Genomic DNA, 16457 nt, shown 5'->3' on the forward strand with positions numbered 1-16457 from the left:
CGGCAAGATGGCAGCGCCGGTGGGCGGGCCGGGGCGGGGCGTCGGGAGGCAGCCGAGGGGCCGGGCAGCGGCGCGGGAGGATGGAGGACGGCGAGAAGCTCCTGTGAGTAACCGGGGCCGAGGTGATCCCAGAGCGGTGAGCGGGAATACGCACCGGGGCCTGCAGTGGGGACGCTGGTGTGGGCCTGGAGCCCTGCGCTGGCACTGGGATCCTGTGCGGGGGACGCTGGTGTGGCCCTGGCGATGCGGTTCTGGCACCAGGGTCGCCGGGGTGGCGCTGGGGGAGCCGGTCCCGCACTGGTGTGGCCCTGGGAGCAGTGACCGCTCACCGGGACGGACCAGCGGGGCCGCTGGTGCGGCAGGGCAGTCACTGCCGGCCCCGGGGACTTCGTCCCTGCGGCGCCGCAGCTGGACCGTGCCGTTCGTGCCCCGGCAGGCCGGGCTCCAGCAGCGCCTGGGCGGTGACACCGGGCGGGGAGGCTGGGGACATGTGGCTGCCGCCTCGGCGGGTGCCTGGGCCTCCGGGGGCTGCACGGCACCGATAGGGACCGGGGACGCCGGCGGAGGGGCTGCCCGCCCCCACGCCCCGCTGGCCCCAAATCTCTCCGGGCCGGAGCAACTGTTGCTCCTGATAACTTAATCTTGCAGGGCCCTGGGCCGGGCATCGCCTGTCCCCGGCGAGGGCTCTGCCGTCCTGTGCAGGAAAAGGCGCCCACCATGATGGGGATCTTTTGTCACGTTTGTCACAGCCGGACACAAGCCCTTTTCTGTGGTCACAGGCCATGGAGTGGGACGAGCCGCCAGCCCTGGCATCCCCCAGCCCCAGCTGCAGGGATCTGTCAGGGCACCCAGCCCCGCCATGAGTGACAACCCATCTCTGCTCTTCTGTCCGCAGCCCCAAGGGCTTCCCCAAGCTGAAGAACGACACGTTCCTGCGAGCAGCACGCGGGGAGGAGACGGAGCACACCCCGGTGTGGTGTATGCGGCAGGCGGGGCGCTACCTGCCCGGTGAGCAGGGGGACGTGTGTGGGGGGAACAGCGAGGGGGGCCCAGCACACACCCCATCACGCTCCCGCTGGTCCCTTGCAGAGTTTCGGGAGACCCGGGCAGCACAGGATTTCTTTGCCACTTGCCGGAGCCCCAAGTTGTGCTGTGAGCTGACGCTGCAGGCGAGTGTCCCCTGGAGGGGGTCTGTGTGTCTGTGCCCAGTTGGGGACTGGGAGAAAGGGTGGGTCTGGCCACCCTGGGTGGCCCCAGTAAGTTGTGCAGGCATTGGGGACCCCAGTGTGCCATGTGCTTTCCAAGCCCTCCATGGGGAGGAGGTCCAAGCCCCTCACTGACATTGCTGCTTCCCTTCCGCAGCCACTCAGACGATTCCCCCTGGATGCTGCCATTATCTTCTCTGACATCTTGGTGGTGCCCCAGGTGAGAGCCACAGCTGGCGATGGGGAGCAGCACCTGGGGATGGGGCTGGATCCAGGGCCACCCCATTCCTGCTTCTTCCATCTTCCCCCGTCCCCAGGCGCTGGGCATGGAAGTTGTCATGGTCCCTGGCAAAGGGCCCACATTCACAGAGCCCATAAAGGAGGTGGAAGATCTGCTGAAACTGCGACAGAAGGTGGATGTGGCTGCGGAGCTTGGTTATGTCTTCCAGGCCATCACGCTGACACGACACAGCCTGGAGGGCAGGGTGCCCCTCATCGGCTTCTCTGGCGCTCCTGTAAGTGATGTGACTTCCCAGCTGGGTGTCTCTGCTTCTTTCCTCTGGGGTGGCACGAACCATGATGCCCCCAGAGCTGTGGGTGCCATAGGAGTGCAGGGGTGGTGAACATTCAGTGCAGGAGCATTTGTGCTCCAGGCTCTTGGATGCTCACAGATCTTACCTTCAGCATTGTGACTGGCCCCTCACGTCCTTTCCCGTCTTCATCACCTTCCTCACTCCACTTCTCTACTTCGCACAGTGGACGCTCATGTCGTACATGATTGAAGGCGGTGGCTCCACTACAATGGCCAAGGCCAAGAGCTGGCTCTACCGTCACCCCGAGGCAAGCCATCGACTGCTGCGGCTGCTGGCTGATGTTGTCACTGACTACCTGGTGGGGCAGGTGGCTGCTGGAGCACAGGTGTGTCCTGGGACATAGGACAGGTCCAGGCAGGAGGGCAGGGATGGGGGACGGGGTGCAGAGGTGGTCTAGCTCCTGGGAGGAGAAGGAGGAGAGACCAAGGTGCAGCTCTCCCAGCCCTGTGTCCCTGGCAGGCGCTCCAGGTGTTTGAGTCCCACGCGGGACACCTGGGCCCAGAGCAGTTTGAGGACTTCGCCCTGCCGTACATCCATGACATCGCCCAGGCTGTCAAGAGCAAGCTGAAGGAGGAGGCGCTGCCCCTGGTGCCCATGGTGAGTTGGGACTGCCTGGGTTGACCCTGGCACGGGGGGGCTTCTGGAGACAGGTCCATCCCCTGGTATCTGCCTCCCCCAGTCTAGCCTGCAAAGAGGGGCCTGACCCAGAGCAGCATTACTGCCCATCTTTTCCCTCCCCAGATCATCTTTGCGAAGGACGCACACTATGCACTGCGTGACTTGGCCCACGCCGGCTACGAGGTGGTCGGTCTCGACTGGACCATCCGGCCGCAGGAAGCTCGGTAAGAGCCTGGCACAGCACTTGGGTGCCTGGGCAGCACCCCAGCGCAGGTACCCTGACCCCTTCCTCCACCCTGGGCCATCCCAGGCCTGGAGATTTCTGCTCCAGAGATGGGAACAGTTGGGCCCCCATGCTACGTGGAGCTCACAGCAACCAGGGGCTGCACTGAGGGGCCCATGTGCCCTGCAGTGCAACTGCAGGCACTTGGCTGTCCCCAGCCTCTGCACCACGTACAACTACTCACCTGCTTCCTCCCTGCTGCAGTGCACAGACAGGGAAAGATGTCACTCTGCAAGGGAACCTGGATCCCTGTGCTCTCTACGCACCCAAGGTGAGTCGTGGACATTGTCAGTAATGGGGACTAGTTCCAGCCGGCATTAAAGGCCTCTTGCCTCAGTTTCCCTACCTGCACTTCCAGTTTGTGTCCCAGCGGCCCCCCAGGCTGGCTGGGGAGTGGCGGGGATGGAGTACCCTGAGCGGGATGGGACTGACACATGGTTTTCTACTGTGCCTACAGGAGAAGATTGGTGAGCTGGTGAAGAAGATGTTGGAGGGTTTCGGGACCCAACGCTACATTGCCAACCTGGGCCATGGCCTCTACCCCGACATGAACCCTGAGCACGTGGGTGCTTTTGTGGAGGCTGTGCATGCTCATTCCCTCCACATCAACAAGCACAGCTGAGCCTGGGGGCTTGGGGACAGGACTCTGGTTTGGGCACAGTCACTCCAAGCAGCACATTATCACAGGGGCTTGCTCCTGGTTGGACTGCAGCATTAAACCTGCACCTTCTCCACAGCAGCCGTGTGGCTCTGGCTTTGGGGACAGGGAATTGGACAGCCCTGGAGGAGGTGGGCAGTGGTGGCAGCCTGGCAGTGGGACGTGTGAGGTCGGGGGAGCCCCTGAGCCTTGTCCTGCCGGTTAGGATGGGGAAATGGGGATGCCAGTGACATGGGGGGATGCCTGTTCCTGCCAGGCTGCAGAGTGTTGTGCCAAGGGCTTGTGAGAGGGGATGTGAGCCCAGAGCACAACACACATCTCCTGGTGCTACAGATGTGCTCAGCCCACCATGGGAGACATGCTGCCTGAGGCTGGCAGGGACACAGCCTGGGAGCTGGGGGCTCACAGCCCACCACTGCCACAGGCGCAGTGTCAGCCGTGCCACAGTCCTGCTCAGGTAGAAGCACACAGCATGACATCAATCCAGGGTATCCCCGTGTGCATGGGAGACCCAGCAGGAGGCACCTGGGGGTCAGTGGCAGTAGCCCTCCAGGCACTAGCACCAGCAGCACTCTGCCGCACTGGTTGGGATGGTGGCAGAGACAGCATGACCCTAGCAGCACCATCACCCTCCTCCAGCTCCTAGAGCCTCTTTTGAACCATCCCACTGGTCCTGGAGGTCTTCCCCCTCACACACACCTTCACCATCTCCTCCAATAGATCCTTGTGATCAAGTCTGCCTGAGGCACAGCAAACCCTGCAGAAAGCAACCCGAGGTACTGGCAGCGCCCAGGAACGCCGGGCTACGCCATTGTGCTACAGAATCCCACACCACGGGACACTCGCTGCAGTCCAGGCTGGCTGTAGGATGGATTATGACATGGACACCAACGCTGCTCCAGCCAGCACAGATGGGGCAGTGCCACCAGGGTGGGCTGGGACTTGCTTACGCTGAGCCTGGCAGAGAATCACACCCTGAAGCAGCCACTGTTCTGTCCCCCTTGCACAGCAGCTGGGTACCACGGGAGGCTGCGACGCCGGCTCCCCCCATGATGCTGGGCTGCCCGGCAAGCATGGTAACCCCTCTGTCCTAAAAGCAAGGCAGTAGAGATACAGGTAGTAACGTTCATCCCTTTTATTATTAAACATCAGATGAAGAGGTCGCACACACACATACACGCACGCACGCAAAAGGGGAAGAAAAAAAAAAGGAAGGAAAAAAAGAGAGAAACAGACTGGTTGAAGACCGCTATTTTGGTGGCGACAGAGACCGAGTACAATTGGTTTCCTGGCCGGAGCACGGACACAAGTCACTTTCCAAACAATTAAACCAGACAGCAGATAACTAGCCCACATTCTCTAACTACAAGTCATTGTCCAGCCCAGCTCCGGCTCCCCCAGCCCCCCTGGCCCACTGGCAAAGAAATGAACCAAAACCGCAGAGCCACTGGCCCCGCCACAGAGTCTGTCCCCAGCGCAGGGTGCAGCCGGGCAGGGCCGAGCGCTGGCCGCACCAGGAGCCAGGACAGACGGGTGCCGGGGGTCATGGGGCTGCACCTGCTCCTTCCCTCCCTCCCCAGAGCCAGCAGCCCCGGTGCCCCCGCCTGCCTGGGCACTCCACACCCCTGTGCCCGCTGGGCTCATGTCCTCCATCGCCAGCGTCCGTGTGTGTCTGAGCGAGTGTTGCCCCGAGTTCCTTCCTCCGTCATCCTCAAGCGCTGGGCTGCCGCTCCTCCCTCTGTCCATCCGTCCGTCCATCTGTCCATCCCAGGGCTGTGAGTCGAGTGGATGTTCGCCTCCCCCCACAACCTTCTCGCTGCCAACGATGCCATGGGAACCTGAGAAATGTTTGCGTGCCTCCTCCTCCTTTTGTCTGTGGTTTTGTTTTGTGTTTTTTAAATAATAGTTATAATAATAATAATAATAATAATAATAGCAATAATAAAAATAATCGCCCCAGCCCACAACAATTTCAAGTATCCCCCAAATAAAAGACAGAATTATAAATAATTATAACTTTACAATTTAATAATTGACACATATACTATAGTATTTACAGTATCATAAATGCTTTTTTTTGTGTTACTTTTAGTAAGCAATCCCTGAGAACAGTTACTTTAACTTGTTTTTATTGAAGTATCTTCACAAATAGAGGAGTTTGCATGTCTCGGGCGGGCGGGAGAAGCGCTCTGCAAAGCCATTGCTTTTGGTGACGCATGAGGTTCTAGTGTTGCGGGTTTCTTTGCTCGCTCTGCTTTTCTTTTTTTTTTTTTTTTTTTTTTTTAATTCCCCACATAATTTTAAAGATTTTTGCACTTTGCAACCTTCGGATCCCTCCAGTGACTGCTTCCTTCAGGAAAGAGGTATTAGATTTCCAGGTTAGGTTTTGGTATTGGCAAGGGAGGGCAGGGGGCTGAGCAAACCATCCTTTTTCCCTGTGGTTGCCTTTTGGTTTGTGCCCAAGGAATCTCTGGATCCTCTCAGCATATGAAACGGTTAAATCCAAGAAAGGAAAGGGAAAGAAAAAAAAAAAAAAAAAAAAAAACAAACGAACAAAAAAAGAAACAGAAGACCAGAACAGAGCAGCCTCTGCTGATGGGGGGAAGGTGATCTCTGCTTTCCTTCCTTCTTCTCTCCCAAGTCCCTGTGCCACGGCCGGGCCCTGCCAGTGAGCGTGGCCGGGGCTCACCCAAACCGTTCCCGCACCAGCAGCATCAGTTTTTTCTTGCCTTTGTAGATTTGTTTGAGATTGTCAATGAACTGGGCAAACTGTATGTGCCCGTCCTGCGCCAGGAGGAAGGTCTCCCTGGCCTTGCTGAGGAACTCGATGAACTCCCCGTAGTGCCGCGGGCTGATGTGGGTGAGCCGGGAGTGGGTGGTGTTGATGTAGGCGCTTATCGTCGCGTCCAGCAGCTGCCGCAGGGGGGCTTTGTCGGTGGACATCAGCTTCCCCGAGTTCCTGCGGCCGGGGATGCCGGCCAGCCCTGGGGCCGTCATGGTGCAGCGGCGAAGGATGTCCGAGAGCACCGTGGCACAGTGCACACTCTTCACCACCAGCGGGATGATGGCCGCCAGCTCGTTTTTGCCCAGAGAGTGGCTCAAGGCGCAGGCCCAGAGCACGTCGTTGATGGCCGGGTGTGTGTCCTGGTTGTAGGCCAAGTTGAGATGCGTCATGGCCAACGAGGCCAGTTTGAAGGCCCGCAGCGGGTAGCCCCGGTGCTCCATGTAGCGGGCGATGGTGAAGAGCTGTGTGTAGGTCATGCCGGTAGAGGCAGCGTCAATGACAATCTGGTAGGCGGTCTCGAAGGCGATGTGGTCCTTCTCGCAGAGGGTCAGGGCAGACAGGGCGCAGTTCTGCGGGTCCTTCATGGCGCACTGCAGGGCCAGGGTGCGGGCGCAGCTGGCCAGCTCTTCCCGCTGTGGGTAGTCCAGGCTTAGGCGCAGGATGGTGTTGTGGGACATCACCGTAGCTGCCACGATGCTGGTGGCTTCCGTGGGGGTGAACAGCGAGTACCAGCTCTGCAGGATGCTCACCAGGGCCCTCACCCCTGCAAGAACATACCACGGTCATAGCACAGCCCTGGAGCCCAGCTTGAACCATGAGGTTCCTCTGAGTCCCTGGTGCCTGGAGCCAGGGCAAAGGGGCACAGGCAGAGGCCACCCTGCTCGGCCATGCTGCAGGGCACAGCAAACACTGTTGGCCTGGCCTAGGGGTGCAGGGGACCCATCCCAGTCCCAAACCCAGCCAGCATTGTGGCCCCAGCCCTGCCAGCTGGCACTCTGTGGGTACATCCAGTTACCCAGGAAGAAATGGGAGACTCAGGAGAGCTCAGACGTCCAGGGCTATGAATGACTCTGGGATGTTTGTGCCCACGCCACTCCCACCAGATGGGGGCTGGATCCCCCCAGCACGATGAGGCACTCACCCACTTCGGTAGCGCACGTCACCAGCCACCTCACCATCTCCCGCCGCCGCCAGTTGAGGGTGGAAAGGGTCATGCGCATCACCTGCGAGGCAAACCTAGGGTGACCAGCCATCCCCCAGAGCTCCACTGATGCTACCCAACACCGTGGGGCTCCCCAAAAAGTCCCCTGACCCAGTTGGCTACTGGGTCCCCATGAGGCTCCCTGGCACTGCCTTGCCTCCATCCAAACATCAGCAAGCACAGAAGCCTCCCAAGGCTTAGCTTCCCTGCTCAGGGCCATCCTTCCACAAGGGACCACGTGCTTGGAAGACCATCATGCTGCAGCACGAGGGGCAGAAGGGCCACCGGCATCCCCCCACACCACCCTGTACCTGGAGACCCAGCTCCAGCGCCACGTTGAGCAGCGTTGTGTCTGAGTTGCTGTCGGCTGGTGTGGCAATCTTGAACGCGTCTTGGGCCAACTTGAAGATCAAGGAGGAGGAGTGGATATTCTTCTGGATGGCCTCCAGCACCGTGCGTAGGCGCAGCATGTCCCCTGGGTACAGGAAAGGACAGTCAGATGGTTTGTCCGACCCCCAGCTCGCCCCTGAGCCGCATCTCCTGCCTGCACTGCGTGGTGAACAGCCCCTTCAGCGTGGTCAGCCTCTCTGACATGCACATGGAGGGATGCACAGAGATGCTGGATCAGGCCCTGCAGACCAACAGAAAAATACAGTGTTCTCACCAGGAGGTGACAGATCCTACAGCGCCCATCCTTGTTCAAGGCCATCCTCTCAGGGAGAAAACAAACAAACCTGAGTGACCCCATACAAGTCCTAGAGTGTTAGCAAACATCTCCAGGCACCTGTATGTTCTACCCTGGGCTCAAGTTTGACAGCTGTAAAGCAGCCTCTTCCCGACAAAGAAGGGGTTTGGGAAGATGCTCAGTGCTCAACAACTCCAGAAAGCTCAGTCTTCATTTAGTAATGTCAAAAAGAAGAAGAAAAGCTGTTTGCTGCACACATACTGTCTTGCCCAGTAAGTCCCTTCCCACCATGAGGCTGGCAAAGGCCAGGCCAGGGTCACTGAGACTCACTGCAAAGGCTCAGTCCTGGATGCCCCAGGTCAGGCACACAGCTCTCATAACTCAGGCTGAGATATCCTCAAAGAAGGGGGTTCCTGCCACAGGAGGCCATGGGTGCTAGCAGGATGCTGTGATGGCATCGGGAGATGGGGCAGAATCTTGGAAGAGGGACCCATCAAAGGTCTTAAACATCATGATACTGCATCTGGCTTGGGAAATCCTCCTGTCAGCCCCTGTAGGACAGAGGGTGGGAGAGAGACCTTTGGCATGGGTGCAGATCAGAGATGCCAGTGTGCCCCATCAGGTCCCTCTGCCTTGATCCAAGCTGATGTTTCTACTCCCATAGTAGTAAACCAAGCACATGAACCTCACACAAAGAAAACCAAATAATGCACAGCAGTGTGAAAAGCCTAGCACTGCACCTGGGAACGCAGAGACATCTCGGGTGACTAATAGCTCAAGATACCTCCTGCCACCCACAGCAGATGCTGGCACCACCACCAAATCCAAGCCTCCCTAAAACAGCTCGTGGGGGCACAGGCAAGAAAGGCTGTGAGGACACAGGATCACATCAGGACATGCTGTGGTGGGGGAACACCCGGTGAAGGGGACAGTGGGAAAAACATACATAATCCAACAGCCCTGAACCCCCAGCATAAAAACCTCATCCCTATTAAAGGCTGGAAGGGAGAAGAAACTAAGGATAACCCAGGTACCAACTCTCCGGTCAGGGCACTGCAAGGCAGGGGCAGGAAACCATCAGTCCTGGAAACGTAGCCAAGAGGAGGGGAGCTGGAAGGAGAGAAGAGGCTGCCAAAGCAGCGAGGCTGGAGCTTTCCGGTGGCTCATTTACCTTCCACCTCACTGGGGAAGCGACACTGTCCCCGTCAGGCTGGCAGCACCGGGGGTGGAGGTGGGACAGCAGCAGCAGCACCCACTGCTCAGCTCACCGGCCCTCACAGGGCACAAGGCATCAGCTATCCTGGTGGGGCTGGTTTCTGGACAGAATGATGTCTAATGAAAAGCCCATGCTCGCCTTCATCATTGTGCCTGAGCAGGAAATGAAGAGGCCTGAGAGACCAGCGAGGAGTGTTTTACAAGCCCCGCTGTGGCTGGGACCCCAGTGCCCCACTCAGCACAGCTGTCCCCATCTCCAGCCCTGCCAAAAGCTACATGTGGTTTGGTACGCAGGGAGGTCTCCTCCCTCCTACAGCCTTTGTAAGATCATTACCACAGGGTAGGAAGAGACAAAGCAGAGGTAAAAGGACGAGCAGCTTCAAAGTAAACCATGGCATGAACCCACGACACGTCTGGCAGGGTGAGCTGAGCTGGCAGCTGACCATGCTGCAGGGCAGACATAGTCCAGGGGGCAGTACCCAGGATCCACAGCGCTGTGGTTGGCATCTCTGCAGGGCTGCTGGCACCTCCTGGAAGCCTCCTGTCCCACCCTGCTGAACCACAAGCCTTGGGGCCCTTTGGGACATGAACCCTGGAGATCCCAGACTCCAGTGGGCTGCTCCAAGGCCAGTTCACCGTGCCCTACCGGCAGCGGGCTGCCAGTGAGGCACGCAGCCGGTCTCTTCCAGCACTCAAGGGAGCAGAAGTAGGCACTCCCACTTTTCTTCAAGAAAATCCCTTTGATGCGCTCCTGCAGCATTGTTCCATCACCCTTGTCTCAGAGCTGCCCCCACACCAACCTTTGGCTGCTGTGAGCATGGTGGAGGCCAGCTCGCACTGCTGCGACTCCAGGTGCCCCAGGGTGAACCAGCGTGGGTATCTGCTGGGGACCACTGAGACCAGGTGGTGGGGGTGAGTCACATCGCCGGATGGTGCCGTGGTCTCCAGGACGGGCAACCTGAAGGGCAAACAGGAGGAGGCAACGTCAGACCCCAGTCCAGCCCCAGCTTTGTCCCCTCTCCCCAAGGCGCTGGCGAGGCAGGGGCTGCCAGCAGGCAGCAGCCCGCAGCAATGCCTTTGAAAGCATCCTGCTGCTGTGCACGTGTGGGGGCTCCTGAGACTGTGTGCTCAACACATGGGCAGGGAGATCAATCTCAGACTGACTTGAAAGGAAGAGAATGATCTGTGAAGTGATTTATAAACTTGTAAGGAAAAGCACAAGTCTCAGAAAAAAAAAAAAGCAAAATCCCTCCTCCCTCCCCACTCCCTTTCAAGTCAGAGCACCCAGCAGAACTCCTGGCTTTATCATCTGGTTCTTCTTAAAACGCCCGGTTATGATCAGAAGCAGAGGCACATTTCCCCCAGGTCCCCACAGCTGGGTTGGGTTACCTGCTTTTGTGGGGATATCTAAAAGCCTGGAAAACCTATGGGAGAAAGAAACCTAAGGAAAGGGAGCAGGATTCTCAGGTCACCAGCCATGGTGGCAAAACCATGCTGGCTCTTAAACCCCTGAGTTGGTGCTGGTGTCACTAACTTGAAGGCCAGCTGAGGTGTGCAGGAGCGAAGCTGTCTCCCTGGACATCCAACTGCCTCTGCTCTCCTCACTTGCAGGCTGGGGTACCCATGGTGCAGCAGAAGCCAAACCTTCTCAGCTCGGGTCTGAGACACCCCAGCACAGGGAGTCCCAGCTGGGAGCAGGAGACAGGCACTAACAGATGATGAGGGAGCAATGTGCAGCCTTAGGAAGCTCAGTCCTGTTCCTGTTCTATGACTGGAATTCTTAGGTCTGGTGAGGTGTGGTGTCTCCACACACTGTGAAGGCCCTTGGCTGCTCATTAAGTCTAGTTGTCCTCCTAAGCAGCTCTTCCCAAGATGAAGAGATTTCAAAATTTCCCCCAGCGTTGGGAAGAAATGGCCCATTTCACCAAGGAAATGCTGCAAGAAAGATGATGCTCTGGGCTGGGATTTTAATGGTGTTAGAGGGAGAGGGCACTGGGATGCTCTGGGGTTCATGGCCGAAATTCCAGCCTTTTCAAAGACCCATCCAGTCCCTGCCAAAAAACTGCAGTACACTGCAGATGTCTGAGGTGCGTCACGCACTGGGGACGGAGATGGGGCAGCTCTGGGCATCTGCTGTGTCCCCAGTCCCTGTGACAGAGCTGGGCTTTAATGGAGAACAGAGCATGACTGTGCTCTCCGCCTGGCTCTGCAACATCCTGAAGCCCAGAGCAAATCATCTGTCTGTCTGTTGCGGGATAACAGCCCTTCCCATGGGCAGGGAGGGCCGCAAGGTGCCCAAGGCCTGGCAGATGGAAGGCAGATGACAGCACCGTGCCTGCCTGGGACCTGCTCCGGCAGAGGACGCCTGTCACCAGGACAGGCAGGTAGCAGTTCAGTGGAGGACTGGACCAGCAGACATTATCAGACTCATGCAAATCACTTTGGAAGGGGCTTGTAAACCAGGAATCACCCAAACAAAGAGCAGGAGCCTCTCTGAGCTGGGACCAGTACTATTCAGTATATTCATCAACGACTTGGATGAGGGAATAGAGTGTACCATCAGCAAGTTTGCTGATGACACCAAGCTGGGAGGAGCGGCTGACACGCCAGAGGGCTGTGCTGCCATCCAGTGAGATCTGGACAGGCTGGAGAGTTGGGCGGGGAAAAATTTAATGAAATATAACAAGGGCAAGTATAGAGGCTTGCATCTGGGCAGGAACAACCCCAGGTTCCAGCATAATTTGGGGAATGACCTGTTAGAGAGCAGTGTAGGGGAAAGGGACCTGGGCGTCCTGGTGGACAGCAGGATGACCATGAGCCAGCACTGTGCCCTTGCGGCCAAGAAGGCCAATTAGAACGGGGGTGATCAGTAGGTCGATAGAGGTTCTCCTCCCTCTCTACTCTGTCCTGGTGAGACCGCATCTGGAATATTGTGTCCAGTTCTGGGCCCCTCAGTTCAAGAAGGACAGGGAACTGCTGGAAAGAGTCCAGCGCAGGGCCACAAAGATGATGAAGGGAGTGGAGCATCTCCCTTATGAGGAAAGGCTGAGGGAGCTGGGTCTCTTTAGCTTGGAGGAGACTGAGGGGTGATCTCATTAATGCTTATAAATATGTAAAGGGTGAGTGTCACGAGGATGAAGCCAGGCTCTTCTCGGTGACAACCAATGATAGGACAAGGGGCAATGGGTACAAACTGGAACACGGGAGGTTCCACTTAAATATGAGAAGAAATTTCTTCACAGTGAGGGTGACAGACACTGGAACAGGCTGCCCAGGGGGGTTGTGGAGTCTCCTTCTCTGGAGACATTCAAAACCTGCCTGGACACATTCCTGTGTAACCTCATCTAAATGTTCCTGCTCTGGCAGGGGGATTGGACTAGATGATCTTTCAAGGTCCATTCCAATCCATAACATTCTGTGAGCTGCTGCTGTGCCTGGGTGACCCTACACACCGCACATGATCTCAGGGATGGCAAACTCCAGGCCTGCCTCCGCTCCCATCCCTGCTTTTGGGTCACAAAGCACCCCAGCTTCCCAGCAGAGCACAGGAGAGCGGCAAAACGAGGGGCAGAGACAGAATAAAACATGCACCAACCTCATGGCCCGCAAAGCCAGCTTGTACGCCAGGTCTGCATCGTGGGGCAACAGCGCAGAGAACAAGTATTTGGCAAAGGTGTGCATGGGGACACTCTCACGGTGGATGACTTCTCCCAAACCGCTGAAGGGACCACCTAGGCGGAAGCAGAGCCTGTCAGCCATCATTAGCACAGCAGGACCTGTAGCTGGGGTATGCACCACCCCAAAGCTTTGAAGATCTGCAGCTCCCTAGTGTGTTACCCAAGTTGCATCCCGGGCAAAGGGCTTTTCTTTCATTTTCTAAAAACCTTTTCAGGTCAAAATCCCTCAAAAACTGAGGCCACATGCTTAGCACCCATCTCTGTAATGCCTCTGAGGTGGTCTTGCTGCAGGGATGTCAGCAAACCCTTGTTTTGCCAGAGGTTTGGGCAGAGCAGCCATCCTACAGACTCAGCACCACACCCCCAGAGAAAGCAGCCTTGGAAAGGGCACCCTGGAGATATCACCAACACACAGCTAAGACACAGAAGCCAGTTAGATGGACCAAGCCCCAACCTTCCAGCAGCAAGATGCACTGCTTCCGCAGGGTCTGCACCAGCACTGGGTCCAGCTCCAGGTCCTGCAGCCGGGCGATGATCTGCTCCTCATTGCGGCACACCTTGTCCTGGGCATAGAGACCTTCAGGCATCACTCTCTGCTGACCCATTCCCATCAGGGCCACCTCTAAGGCCAAGGACAGGTAGGACTCGCCATTGTCTTGGCTGCTGGTCGCGACGGGCACGTGTTGATATACTGGGGGTTTGGAGTCCCCGGTGTCTGGAAGAAGGAGAAGAGATGCAGAAGGGTTAGAAGAGCCTTCCTAGGTGGTAGAACCACAGCAGAGAGAAAAACCTCTCAACTCAAGAAGCAAGACCCACACTTCACTTGCTGCCTGCCTTCAGTCACCCAGAAATGTTGGATGAAAGCTCCCTGCAGGAGATGTGGGCTTCAACCTCCTTCTTGCTGTCACTAGGAGATGCCAGAGACCTGAAACTTGTACAACAGGGTGCACAGCAGATGCCAGACCATTTCTGCAGGCTGGCATCCCTCAGCCCAGCTCTGCTAAGTCACTCTCCTGAGCTGCTCTGGCTGCAAACCAGAAAAACTGGGTTGGGAAACCTCACTGGGAAAACTCAGGGCACTAAGTGCTCCCTCTCTGCACTGCAGCGCTGTCCTGGCTGCTCCTGCAAGTGTGGAGAGAGGGAAGATTCGGAGCCCAGGAGTCCCAAGCCCCAGACCTGCACCCATGGTTGTCCCGCCAGGCTCAGTTCAGCCGCAGCCACCAGGAAGGGAGCCAGAAGTGCTCGGTACCTGAAATTTCAAGGCAATTTTCCTCTTCTAATCTACAAGCTTCGGTCAGGGTGAGAAAGAGGCAGCCGATGGGGTTCAGAGGATGGCCTACCCAGCCCTCCAAGTTGGTGATGGTTGTTGCTCCTCGCTGCAGCAGCTCTGCAAAAATGGAACAGAAAAAACATAAAAGTGAGGAATTTAAAGACAGGTTCTGCACCCAGAGAGGTCTCTGAGACCAGAGGCCTTTTCTTACCCCTGTGGGCACGGGAACCTCCAGAGCCAGTTCCGGCATGGTAGCTCACGAGAACAAGGAGCAGCTCAGAGCAGCCACAGACATCAGAGTGAGCAGGCACCCAACAAAAAAAGGTGCCCCTCAGGCCACATAAGATGCAGCAGCTCATTCTCTGTTCCAGGAGGACACATGGGACTGCAGAGTCCCAAGACAGGGTCTATAAAGTCAGACCTGCAGCTTATGGACTCATTTGCAACGGCAGCCTGAATGTTTTGGAAACACAGACAGAAATCTCTCCAGAGATGACAGACTCCCAGCAAGCCTTAAAAGCTCCATCCTTTGAGGATCTCAAGCTGGCTGAGCTAGCAAGGTCCACAAGTCACCAACCACCAGCAGCGCTGCAGTAACTGACCCCGGCTCCCTGCCAACTGCACTTGCAAAAGCAGAGGCACTGGGCTTGCCTCTTGGTATAATTTACTCAGCAAATGCAAGGTGGAGGTAGCACACACAAGAAGTTACTGCAGCTCCGCAGGCACCCAGCTCCTCTTTAACGCAGGCATTGCTTGCCTGTGCGGTCCTGACAGGCAACCAGACACAGCGACAGTGGGAACAAGAACATCCCTGCTCTAACAGCCTGAACGCAGCACGTGGCACCGCTGTATTTAGCATGTCGGTACCAACACCATTTGGCTCAAACTATCGGATGCGTCAATTTGTCTTTCTAGGGTGTGAGTAACCCCATATGGTGCTGCCCACCATCAACCTCTGCTGCTCTGGATGGAGCGGCACTACTCTACAAGGTGGAGAAGGCTTCCTCAGCCAGCTGGGACACCCCAGCCAGCCTTGTGAGACTCTCCTCCCATAGCTCTACTCATACCTTTCTTCTGATGCTTATATATTTCCAGCTGCCTTTGCTGCTGCAGTCGCAGGGTGTTGATTATGGCAACAGTCAGTCGGAGAGCTTCTCTGGGGTAGCCGTGGGAGCGCAGGGCGTCCACCCGAGCGCAGGCTGTTGGGACGTGTTCTGCAAGGCAAGGACAAACGCGGGGGCATGGCTGAGCCAGAGGAGCACAGAAATTCACGGGATGGCACTGATGGGGGGAGAGAACCTGACAGCATCAAACTTTGCGACATTTTCTTCTACTGATCTTCCCCACACCCCAGCTGAACTCCTGCTCCCTGTCTTGAATTCACCCCTGTCTCCCTGCTGCAGGCAGGGATGCCTATCAGGAATACTGATGGGACTCCTACCACCTTCAACCCACAGCAGCCACGTCAGTACCTAAATCCCCACCTCTGCAAACCCTATCTAATGGGAGCATTTCCAACACATCATTGCTGCAATATGACAGCTCCGAACACAGGCTGTTACAACCCCGCCACTCATTTCTCCTCAAATCTGCACGGCTTATGGTGACTTCTCTCTCTCATTGCTGTGCACTCAAAGGCTTCTTAGCACCTCCTCCAACGACTCCCCCTGCTCTCATCACACCAGCAATGATACATGGGGGGAGACTGTGCATCCAGCGTCGTGCTGGGGGCACTGACAGATTGGGGGTGATGTTTTGAACTGCTTCCTTAATGTCTCTGTGGAGCGAGCTCTGCAGACACCCCATCTCTTCTGTAGCTCTCCTACCTGGTGATTATTATTAGGAACAGTTGCATGAACTCTCCTCTGCCCCCCCGCAAAACTCACAGTTGCTTAGGAATTCATCTGCTCCTGCTGCTCATTGCTCACCTGAAATCACAAGCAACTGTGGAGAGGATTATTACTGAGTGAGAAATTAGCAGGAGCAGATGACACGACATGCTGCATAACAAGCAGCGAAAATCCCATTTTCTTGCAAAATGTCCTACGCCATTGGGGGGCGGTGGGAAAGGCAACCACGGAAGATCTAAAATTATGGAAGAGGGCTAATTTCTATTCCTGGAAGAGCTCAGGAAGCTTTAGAAATGCAGACAACCACCTCCGCAAATGAGGTTTCCACGTCCCAAAGGTCACCCGCAAGGAATACACAAGGAAGAGGTTTCAGAACAAACACATCTGTAAAAAAGCTTCTTGTTGCTCCCTCTATTC

The 16457-nt window shown here is 56.8% G+C and overlaps 2 protein-coding genes across 2 annotated transcripts in view; one reads left to right on the plus strand and one right to left on the minus strand.

The window, feature by feature from the left end:
- Window positions 1-23: 23 nt before the first annotated feature.
- Window positions 24-3435, plus strand: UROD (uroporphyrinogen decarboxylase). Its single transcript, XM_065657797.1, has 10 exons — window positions 24-103; window positions 896-1008; window positions 1090-1169; window positions 1363-1425; window positions 1523-1720; window positions 1962-2123; window positions 2258-2395; window positions 2540-2640; window positions 2904-2970; window positions 3157-3435. Exons 1-10 carry the CDS (start codon window positions 81-83, stop codon window positions 3319-3321), a joined length of 1110 nt encoding a protein of 369 aa, XP_065513869.1. The 5' UTR covers window positions 24-80; the 3' UTR covers window positions 3322-3435.
- A 2177-nt stretch (window positions 3436-5612) lies between these two features.
- The window catches only part of ZSWIM5 (zinc finger SWIM-type containing 5), a 97444-nt gene continuing 86599 nt past the window's right edge, over window positions 5613-16457 (minus strand). Inside the window, exons 7-14 of the mRNA XM_065656387.1 lie at window positions 15258-15404; window positions 14170-14307; window positions 13375-13635; window positions 12839-12974; window positions 10044-10201; window positions 7655-7818; window positions 7284-7365; window positions 5613-6905 (exon numbers count right to left, since the gene is read on the minus strand). Of these exons, the coding sequence (XP_065512459.1) occupies window positions 6043-6905; window positions 7284-7365; window positions 7655-7818; window positions 10044-10201; window positions 12839-12974; window positions 13375-13635; window positions 14170-14307; window positions 15258-15404 (1949 nt within the window). The 3' untranslated portion in view covers window positions 5613-6042. The remainder of the gene's footprint in view (window positions 6906-7283; window positions 7366-7654; window positions 7819-10043; window positions 10202-12838; window positions 12975-13374; window positions 13636-14169; window positions 14308-15257; window positions 15405-16457) is intronic.

The sequence above is a fragment of the Caloenas nicobarica genome, chromosome Z (assembly GCF_036013445.1).
Source record: "Caloenas nicobarica isolate bCalNic1 chromosome Z, bCalNic1.hap1, whole genome shotgun sequence".
In the NCBI taxonomy this organism is placed as follows: Eukaryota; Metazoa; Chordata; class Aves; order Columbiformes; family Columbidae; genus Caloenas; species Caloenas nicobarica.

Excerpts from the sequence above, each read along its gene's own strand:
- UROD (XM_065657797.1), top strand. The coding sequence starts at position 81 with ATGGAGGACGGCGAGAAGCTCCT. Across the intron at positions 2,396-2,539 it reads CGCTGCCCCTGGTGCCCATG|ATCATCTTTGCGAAGGACGC; the intron begins GTGAGTTGGGAC and ends TTCCCTCCCCAG. Across the intron at positions 2,641-2,903 it reads ATCCGGCCGCAGGAAGCTCG|TGCACAGACAGGGAAAGATG; the intron begins GTAAGAGCCTGG and ends TCCCTGCTGCAG.